Below are 10,985 nucleotides of genomic sequence, written 5' to 3' on the forward strand. Positions count from 1 at the left end.
CATTTTCTTTTTCTTATGTAGAACGATACGAAGGATCTTTCTCTGTATACGGGGAAAATCAATTAGTGGCAAAAACACATATAACACTTGTTCCTTCCCGATTTGGTTATCTTCTCGGGGAAGATATTGTATTAGCCGAGTAACCAGTGCGAAATCGCTTTTTTCAAACAATATGTCACTTAAGTAGGTTCACCCATTGGGCTGGTATTGCAATAGCAACTACAAGACAACAACCACAGAAACGCTAGAGTGTAGAGAAGAGACACAAATACCTTGTAACCAAAAGTATAGGATATTAATAATTAGAAAGTACAAAAACGGAAAACACTAAACAAAACAAAACAACGGATGAAAGAATTATTATCATGAAAAGAAAAGGATAAATAAACAAAAAAATATCGAACAAACTGTCAACCGTACTTGTGGATAAAAGCGAGCTTTATTGGTAGGTCGTGGGTATCTGTGGTGGTGGCGTATTGCAGATCTTTTAAGATAGGTGATTAAGTCATGTCCCCTTTTTGAACAGTATTATGCAACTTGATCAACGTGATTTAAAGTGCATCAAAGGGAAAGTGATAATTTTTCAGTAATTAGGTAAATAAAAACACCCTTCTTAGATCTCTTCTGGTTTGGCTCTCTTGACCCTAAAGAATCTAAATTTAGATGCATCAGAAATAGGTTCATCATGAACACCAGCTCCGGCAACTCCTGGAGTAACACCAACACCAGAAACACCTCCTCTAGTAGTAGGTTCATCATAATTAGCTTGTGCATAATCACCGTCACTCTCCTTATTGTAGACATTTGAGTCTCTAGCACCATAGGCACCACCATCACCAACACCCGATCCTGATCTTCTTCTTCTGTTTGATCTTCTCGTACCAAGAGCAGAAATAATGGTTGTAACAAATGTAATCAACAAGCAAGCAACAGCTGCCCACAAGATACCAAATGCCTTTGCACCAATCTTGGAACTGTGACCAGCATTGTTGAAAGCATTTCTTCCCTTGACATGAGCAGCAGTGATTAAACAAGCAGCAGTAATGACAAACAAGAAAGCCAAAAATGTTGAAATTGCCGCCAAGGCTCCACCAATTGCAAAACAAAAGTTTAAAGGAACAACAATCAATGCAACAACAGTGAAAAATAACCCAACAAGAGTAAATGCCCAACCAATACGACTCAAATAGTAATAGGTTTTTCTTGAACTGATGAAAGATTCAGGCAATCCTTGTTCAGAATTGAAATTATCCTTCGGAGAATAAGGATAAGCAGCCGAGGATTTGGTACAATCAGCATTGTGACCATTTCTTACTCCACAGCTTCGATAAAATGTCCATCTAGTCCGACCAAATTGAGCTCCTGGTATGCCCGAAGTATCAGTTTCTGACCAGTAGAATTTACCAAGTATAGATGAGGTTCCCGAACCATTGATTACTGTGAGAATCAACAACAAGGTCGAACCTAAAAGGAAAAATATGGGAACTAAGGTAAATGCTCTCATTAGGGGGAAAAGATGTTGTAGTAGTAGTAACAGCGATTAGCTTGTCAATTGTGCGATAGTGGTATTAGATGGTGTGTGTCTTTGTTTATACTTGCTGTGCGATGAAGAACAAGGGAAAACGTGACCTATTCTTTGAAAAAATATGTAGTGGATCCAATTGCAAAGTGGAAACGACTTATATAGATTTGACAACCGCTTTCTACGTAGTTGTGATGGGGCTGTTTTTAAGTGAGTATGGTACTTGAGATATATATATATATATAGAACTGACCAACTTGGCTTTGGGAATGAAATTTTGGGATAATAATGAATGATACATAAAATTCTATTTTTGTTACTGCAATAGCAAAGGAGTAACAATACCAATTTTTATTTTTAATTTGGACAAACAAAGTAATATACGCCAATTACACAAGAACAAACTACTACTACAACAAAAACAATAAACACTACATAAAGTAGAGTGACAGAACACCTACGTTACAAAGTTATAGACGTATGTAATTAAAGAGAATAAACTTACTATGTCTTTGAGTCTAGACTGGTGGGACTCATTAAAGTGTAAAGTTAATGACCAACAAAAAATAAATAAACATATAAGCGCCATATATATGCAACTACATGCAAGAGCTACCGTCTAGACGTATTATAGATCACATATACGCTTCTATTAATAACTTAGTCCGCTACTAGATAGCAATCTCTGGAATCATGGCATTTTTTCAAAAGGTTGTGAGATCAGTCAACTCTACTTCGAACTTGATCACGAATGGTATCATATGACTTGGCTGAGTGAGATTTTCTCGAGTCAAGAAATTTTTTACTTCCTTGTACAGCCCACCCCAGGATTACAGAAAAAGTCTAGGCAAAAAATGGAAAACAGAGAAACAAAATGTAATTTAAGGTAGGTTTTCTTAGTGAAGGACTCAACAGTTTCGGAGAAGGGAGGGGACAAGAAGCAAACAAACGTGAAAAGTTTGTCACGGCAATGCACTTGAAATGTATAGCAAGGCTGAAAAAAAAAAAGTTGCGATCAAAACAGTAACTTCGTGTGACTTAAAATCACACATACATACATCATGATGTAGATGATGATAATGATTGCCCTCGAGCCATAGCTTTGAAAGCGCCAACGTACAAGTGCCAACTCGCAACAAAAGGATAACTACAAATGGCCTCTTCCCATATTCTTCTTCTAGGATGTTCTATTTTACATTTGTGGTTTATTGTCTCTACGCAAATAGTTTATTGTTCTTTTATATCCGCGAAATTGCAAGTCCCCGGCACGTCTGCAAACTGTATCGTTGAAAAAACAAGGCGCAATATGTTTGAAGGACGTCAATTGTTGTTTAGATTTGTCCCCTAAATTACGTTGTGATTATTAGATATTCATCTCTTGAAATACCCTTCCATCATCCGCAAAGGATTTTATGACGTATTATCCTCTCTTTTCCAGTTTGCGTGACAAACCCATAGATTGCTGCACATTATCTTCTTTGTGTAACAATTGCTGTACTTTTGGATAATTAAGTTCCCAATTAGGAAATACCATTAACGAATTAGGTAAATAACATCCATACTCACATACTCATACACTACATACCCTTGGATATCTCAGTCAATTCCTTTTACAGAAATCAAGAGACCATTTACGATGGCCAGTATAACATTTTTTATGGTTATATTTTACCTGTCAAACAACGATAGTGCAGTAGAAATTTGGTATCGCAACGAACTGATTGTATACGACTCAAAATGCGAACACAGAGTACCACTTGAAATGGTCCAAAATCCAAGACCTGTCTATGGTTGTAGTATTTAAGAACAAATTCCTATATAATAGTTTTAATCGTTTGAAGAAATAACAAAGAAATTAAGCTCCAAATTTTGCTTTAAAATTGCTGCAAAAAAATATATAAATGGAAAATGTAATAGAACAAGTTATTGAACCTTTTAAAGACGTGTGGATAACTAACCCAAACCTAACCATAGTTGGTGTTGAAAGATACGCATCAAACTCCATTTCAAAGGTTTCCCTGAAATCGGACATAATAATATGGATTAACTCCGGTTCAGAAAAAAGTTCTCCTCCATATGGATTTTGAAGTCCGACTGACAAATGACGCGCAATCATTCTTGCTCCTTTTGGCCGCATGCCGCAAGAAACACGGTATTCTACAGCAACACAGCGATTAATACATCATAGAAACCGTTATCACAGCTTCGTTTTGCATTTTACTCTCACAGCTACTTACTTACAACAATATGTCGTTTCATATGCGTAAAAGCATGTTTTATTGCCTGTGCTATGAAAAAAAAAAAGAAACAAAATAGAAAGTTGTTATATGAAGGGAGAACGGGGTCCGTTTTGTCATTTATGTCATTGCGATCAAAATGCCACTTGAAAGTTTGCTGTGGGGTAACAAAGCACCTCCCTTTGGATACCTACACCTCGTGGAATGTACTACCAAGGCGCTTTACATGCTTCACAGTTCATCTCCACCATTTCCTTTTCACCGTACTATGGCCATTGTTTTTAACCTGGCGCTTAATTTAACCCGAAATTGAATAAACCAAATTCGCATCTCTTTGATTTATCATAAATAAAATATCTCAAAAAGAAAAAACTTAAATAATCAAATCTTCAGAAAGTTTCCCATCCCCTTTCTTTAAATCTTCTTTATCACAACACCATTGTATGAACGACTACTACAAGCTTCTTTTTTTCGATGATTCAAAACAGGAGGTAACAGAATAACCGGATTCGCTATAATTACAACACCACACCTTAACCAATATAAAACATACATTGGCTCCACGGAATATGATGATGTCATCTAACAATAACGACAAACGAGGAAGCTTTGCTGATACCCAACCAGCAGAACCACCACAAGAGTGCAAATCATCCATCGCCACCACTGTCATCACCGCTACCACCACCACCGCCACCATCATCGACGACGAAGATTCCCCCACAATTCCAGAATTATCCACTCTCCCAGTAATCGGTCGCGATTACTTTAAAACCTCATCAAAACCAATTTATGAAGGAGCCAATGGGATAATTTTAAAAGGCACCGATGCTAAACATACCAAAACTGTGGTTCTCAAACGAGTCAAACAAAAACCTAATGAATCACATAATAATTATCTTGAGACAGTATGGCGAGAATATCGCAATATCCAAGCATCCAGTTCATGTCGCAACGTCATTTCTATATTGGACATCGCTGCTATTGCATATAGCAGTGGCGGTAGTAGTAGTAATAATCTGAACAGAAGTGCCAGCCAAGAAAAGACGCAACAACAACAAGGAGAAGAGGATCAAGCGGACCAGGAAGAGGAGAAGCGGACGCGTGACACTCCATTACGACTCGAAAATGAAGTTGCTTTGATTCTAACATTTTACCCCAGAGGAGACTTGCTTGATTTCTTGTCCAAATCAAGACGATTCCAAATTGAGATTTCGCCCAATTTACGTGACTCCCTTTTCAAACAAATTGTTCGTGGCGTCCATTTCCTTCATAATCACAATATAGTGCATCGTGATTTAAAACCAGAGAATATCCTAATTGACAATGATGGAATATTAAAGATCAGTGATTTTGGGTATAGCTTAAATATTAGCAACCCAAAGGCAATAACCACTGGATTCAAAACTAATCCACATTCACTAATTTCAGGAACTCCTAGTTTTAAAGCTCCTGAATTATTTGATATCGATGTGCAATTGCAACTGAATGAATTTAGTATTAATCAATATTGTGTTTCTTCTCATGACTATCAAAGTTTGAAATTACTTGATTTGTGGAGTTTGGGAGTTTGTTATTTTGTCATTTACTTGATGAAGTCGCCGTGGACGTCGGCAAATTTACAAGATCCCAAAAATTTGGTGTTTATCAAGTATGTACAGAGTTATCCTCGTACTCCTGAGCAATTGAAATCGTTATTGGCTGATTTGAATCGATGCAGTGGAGGGGGAGGAGGTGGTGCTGTAGGAGGTGGTGCATCTAGCTCGGGCTCTGGTGGGATTACTACATCACCGAATCAACGACCTCAAATATCGACCCTCACCAACAACTCACTGTACCATCATCATCAACAACAACAACAGCACACGTCGACGTTTGGTAACTCCAACCGAAATCGAAGCACAAGCCACTCACAAATTAGTCTATCACAACTCAACTTACACCAACTGCATCACAACATCAATAACAACGAGTCATCATCATCCAATCTACATTCCCCTTCCCCATTCTCTTCCTCCTCCACCGCTACCGGCTCCGCTTCATCATCGCACCCTTCATCACCAGCAACAACAGGATCAAACTCCGCAATCAACTTGTTCAAGAGCCTCCATTACGATTCACGTGAGTACATTTTAAAACTCCTAAATCCACACCCAACATCAAGGATCAATACTGAGGAGTTGTTGGAAACGAAATGGTTGAGTCAAGTTTATGCCAATTCTAAAGATTTGATCAAATTAATGAAATGAATTCAGCTGAAGAAAAACACGTGGATTTTCGGTCCCTACTTGTTTTTGTTTAGTACGTTTATATCAAATGTGTAATATCAATGGAGTGATTTTGCTCATGGTAACCATAAGTTTGCTACACTCGATACTCTTATACCTACACTTACACCTTCAAAACACATAATACATACATAAAATACACAAAATTCTTTATACAAAATACAACCAATATGTAAAAAATTGAAAGAAAAAAAAGAGAAACTTGGTAATCGAAAAATGACACTAGTGCAAGGTGGAGCAAAACCAGTGCAATCCAACAAAACAGTGAGTCTGTTGCCACTGATTTTATCCAAAACCACTTCACTTAAAAATGCAAAGAAAATTAACATAAAATTAAAACAAAATGAAAAATTGAACAAAAATGTAAAAAGTGTGGACTAACTCGGTTACTCTCACTTTAGGAAGGTACAATTGTAATTGGCATTATCCCCATTTACTTCCGTTTGAACCGTTGGTAGTCCCATTCCCGCTACTCAGTTGTTGTGTCAGAGTTTGTGATGACGATTGTTGTTTGTGCAGAGTGGTACTTTCTTGCATACCATTTGTAGTGGTGGTTCCACCTGCGCCATTTGTTGCTCCTTGTTGGCTACTACCTCCACTCAAGGGGTTGGTTGAAGTTCTCCGCACATTTCCTGGACCTCGAACTCCCAACGGATTCTTGGAAAACGATAATCGAATCCCACCTTTACCACTATTACCAACATGTGGTCGTGGTAAAGTTCGTCCATACAATTCGGCCAACGCTCTGGTTGCATGAGCTACATCCTCGAATTCCACAAAACACATAGGACCATGATTGTGCCCACTGGAGTTTGAGCTTCCTGATCCTGTTGACGTAGATGTTGAAGTGGAACTACCAGTGTTATTGTTTGTTGAATTCTTTGTCCTAAATGATAACCGTCTAAATCCCTTTTGTGGTTGAAATAAGGCACGTAATTCAGCTTCAGTTGCATCGGGAGGTAAGTTGCCAACATACAATGTATTACATGGCGGATTCTGATCTGCTGGGTTGGCAGGTGGAGGAACTCTCGCCAAAAGCGAAAGCTCAGGGATGTCTTTGGAGGTGGGATTTTTGCTTGCCGATTGAAATGAGGTAGCATTTGCTGAAGGACTAGCATTGACAAGGGCTGCTGGTGAAGTTTGAGCTTTATTCGCGAGTGACTTCTGTTGCTGATTCCCACTAGAGTAATCTGTCCTATTGACTCCACTTGCTTGTTGCAAAGCTGACCTCAATCCGGATGCTGAAGGACCATGTGGTGGAGTTTGGTTCGGTGCTATTGCACGATGCGGTGGTGATGACAATTGTTGCAGTAAATGGTCCAGTGGCAATTGCGAGCTGAAAAACGAAGACGAGGTTCTTCGGCGGTCTGGTGGTTGTTGTAAAGCAAAGCCAGATGCACCACTAGTGGCGGAAGTTCCTGCTGAAGTGTTCCAATCAGGATTGGAATACACTGTGGGGCTATGTGCCGCAGACAACCTATCATTGTTTTGATTTGAAGTCCACGGATCTCTAACCAACTGTTCATAATCTCTGGCGTCATTTTGTGACTCCATCAACAAAATCGATTTTCCCGTTGCTTCGGAATAGTCACCTACCCCAGCACTAGTCCTTGACCCTAATGATCCATTTGTTAAACCCCCAACTTGCGACGACCCATCAGATAGCATCTGCGATTGAAAATTAAACTTGGAGCCCAGTTGTGTTTGCGACTGAGTAGAGCCACTGCCGCTGCCATTTGTTAGCCCAGATTGAAGCCCAGAGCCGGAAAGTCTTTGCTGTTGAGGTTGAAAGTGAGTTTGTTGCTGCTGCTGCTGCTGCTGCTGCTGCTGCTCGTGTAAAAATGGATCACTGAAGGCAAATTTAGATCGCTGTGTACCCACCGACAGTCGCTTTTGTAATACATCAAATGGGGCAACAGGATGAGCGCTCTGAGTAGACGTATTAAAATCATTCGAAAGTTGATGCGATTGTGAAAAGGGCAATGATCCATGCGAATTGGAAATACTATTGAACTTGTTTGGTGGGGAGATGTTGTTGGTCGATGATAACGACAACGCATTAAACGCCGATTGTGTTTGTGCCAAAGCTTGTGGTGAGTTTAATGAATGAAGGCTATTTTCAAATTCAACTTTCACAGGGGCATATTCTGGTCCAAAGATTTGCTGACCATCAAGAAGCTTACCAGCTGTTATACATGAATTGAAATTCTTGAACAACGCATACACCTGGTAATCATTGACATCAATACTCAAGATTTCATCAATAACAAGAGCAAACATCAAAGTTGCTTCTCTTCTCGTAAGATCGCGAGGTAGATTGGAAATCTTTAATAACCCAGTAATTGGTGGGGATTGTCCATGCGATGAGTGCTGATGTTGGTATTGCGGCTGGCTAAAGTGTTCCTGATGCGAATGAGAGTGCTGCAATGGTGGAGGTTGTTGTTGATGTTGCTGTTGCTGTTGTTGTTGATGTTGTTGATGTTGTTGCTGCAGTTGTTGCAGTTGTTGATGCTGATGCTGATGTTGATGTTGCAGTGCAAGTGAATACTGTGGCAGATTTGCATATAGTGATGAGTTGTTTAATAATCCTGGGGGTAGGTTCCCAGCAGTAGCACCCACACCCGCACCCGCTGAGCCGTCGTGTGCCATAAGTGATGATGATGCTGGTGCTGATCCAGATGACGATGCGAGATGACTAAACTGATTTTTACTGCTCAAGTTGTTATCGTAAGTGATAGCTGCTTCTGATGACATTGTTGTTAAAATGATGCTTTAGGTTGATTGCAAAATGTGGCCCAACAAAAATAAAAGGAGTGATGAAATAATACACGTAGATGAATGAAATTTAGTTGAATGAAATAGTGCGGTCTAGTAATTGAGTCGGGAAATGTCAATTCCCTCTTCGTCTGTAGTTGTGACTTTTAAGATCTTTCTTCTTTTCGTAGTTGAGGGTACTAAACAGTATTGATGAGCCAATATTGATAAGATAAGAGCGCGATGATAAGCTTATTCTTTTATGGAAGCAGGTGTTAAACGAAACACGAACAGTAGCAAAATAATATAACTTCGAAGTGTATTGCTAGACTAAGACGTGATTTTGCCCAAGCGCTAAATGTGCTATTAAATTGATTAGCCAAAAATGTAGAGTAGCCCCTAGGCTATGGATGAATAGATTGTAGTTGGTGGAAAACTGTCGGTGTGTATGTCCTGCCCTGGCAGTGGAACCTGTCTTTGTTAAATCTTTTTCTAAGTAGGACTATCTCTAGATTGATATAGTGGTAGTGGTAGTAGTGGTAGTGGTAGTAGTAGTAGTAGTGGTAATAGTAGTAGTAGTGGTGGCGGTAGTAATTCAATACACTGACTCTTTTGTGATACTGTACGTTATGATAGTGATGCTGTGTAAGTATGTGTGAGTATGTGTGGTGTGTGGTAAACAAAGGTGTGTGTTGCAAGAAATACAAAATTTTTTTGTCTCTCCGTTCTTTTTTGTCTTTTTTTTTTTTTTTTTTCTTTTTACTTTTTGTTCTGTCTTGTCTTGTCTTGTCTTGTCTTGTCTCTTGGGTTGGGAAGGTTGGGAGTGTTGTTTTCTTTCTGTCAGTTATTTTGTTCTATTTGTTGTACGTGTTTTGCAAAACATCCATACACACATATATTAATTTACTATCATTTAACACAAAAGTAGCTAAATAACGTTTTTAAACAGAACATTAACATAACAAAATAATATGGTATAAAGCTTAATTACAAAAGTACACGACCAAACTCCTTTGCACTTACGTAAACACACCAATCTACATCTATGTAAGTAAATAATCAGCCAAAGTGATATGTTCAAGGGTGTATTCATCAACTACCATCCTTTTAGTAGGATGTTGTTTTTGTTTGTTTTTCACACTACTGAGTATTCTTCAACTTTACTGGCGGTGTTTTGTGTTTTCTCAAAGGGACTACTACACAAAATAACCCCACGCAATTGATTGTTTTCTTGCATATATGCCAGATAACCTCTATAGCATTCAACGTGGGTTTGTCTTTACAAAAAGGCACTTTCTATCAATGGAATCTGTTGCGAAAGCTGATTTACATGACTTGGCACAATCACTTTTCGACCAAGTGGCTCTTCATATGTTTCTGAGCAATTCAAATACTGAAGCAAATGTTCTGACTATACCCGACAGTTGCCTCGTCTCTGTACCTTCCACCATTTCACTACTTACATTTTGTACATGAATCCTACTTAATCAATCGCTTTTTTCTGTTTGATTTATTAATCAAATTAGAGTTTCTTACATTGACTCCCTTTGTGTATAATAGTTGATTATCAAGGTTTGAGTTGAAAATCAACATGAATATACACATACCGCACATAATACAGTTTATTATTATTATTATTAAAATGGTCGTGCCAATTATTCAAATTAACAAAAGAGTGCGTTATGTGTTATAGGTCATGCATTTTACAACTCTTTTTTGTGCATGCGTGTGAAAAAAATTACAACAACAAAGTCGTGTCTAAACCAATCTTTCTTTGAGCTAAGTACACTACAATCACGATAAAACTGAGCCCTCTATACCTTTAGCCTTGACCTTATTCAGATACTGGAGTTGCCCATGGTTGACGTGTTCCAAATTAGAATATACTTTGGGGCTGATGTGTAACACCCAAAGTGAAGAAAGTGAACAATACCTCCAAGAAGATGGTTGCTTGTCTTGACAACCGTTCATTTACAAAGCACCAATACGACCCCTTCCTGGAAGGAGGCATTCGCCCTCACAGCACGGGCTTCAGCGTACCAGAGCATCCTCACCCTAATTATGAGGAACTTGTCTGTTGACATCCCCATCAGCTCTCAAAACTATTTTACACGTTCGAAATATTCAACTGTTTACAGTCTTTTCATATCTTGTTGCATACTATTGAGACATAAAATTTCAAAC

At 38.6% G+C, this 10,985-nt stretch overlaps 3 protein-coding genes across 3 annotated transcripts; 1 reads left to right on the plus strand and 2 right to left on the minus strand. All coding sequences in view use genetic code 12, as the record gives it.

Annotated features, from left to right (window-relative positions):
* Positions 1 to 613: 613 nt before the first annotated feature.
* On the minus strand, positions 614 to 1,504 carry FMP45 (Fmp45p; the record flags this gene model as incomplete). The annotated part of the gene is made up of 1 exon (XM_036807471.1): positions 614 to 1,504. One exon carries the CDS (start codon positions 1,502 to 1,504, stop codon positions 614 to 616), a length of 891 nt encoding a protein of 296 aa, XP_036664304.1.
* A 2,824-nt stretch (positions 1,505 to 4,328) lies between these two features.
* CPAR2_301160 (uncharacterized protein) lies at positions 4,329 to 6,008 on the plus strand (the record flags this gene model as incomplete). Its single annotated transcript, XM_036807472.1, has 1 exon — positions 4,329 to 6,008. One exon carries the CDS (start codon positions 4,329 to 4,331, stop codon positions 6,006 to 6,008), a length of 1,680 nt encoding a protein of 559 aa, XP_036664305.1.
* Positions 6,009 to 6,470: 462 nt separating this feature from the next.
* Positions 6,471 to 8,801, minus strand: WHI3 (mRNA-binding protein; the record flags this gene model as incomplete). Its single annotated transcript, XM_036807473.1, has 1 exon — positions 6,471 to 8,801. One exon carries the CDS (start codon positions 8,799 to 8,801, stop codon positions 6,471 to 6,473), a length of 2,331 nt encoding a protein of 776 aa, XP_036664306.1.
* Between the last annotated feature and the right edge of the window lie 2,184 nt (positions 8,802 to 10,985).

This window comes from Candida parapsilosis, contig 005806 (assembly GCF_000182765.1).
Source record: "Candida parapsilosis strain CDC317 annotated contig 005806".
In the NCBI taxonomy this organism is placed as follows: domain Eukaryota; kingdom Fungi; phylum Ascomycota; class Pichiomycetes; order Serinales; family Debaryomycetaceae; genus Lodderomyces; species Lodderomyces parapsilosis.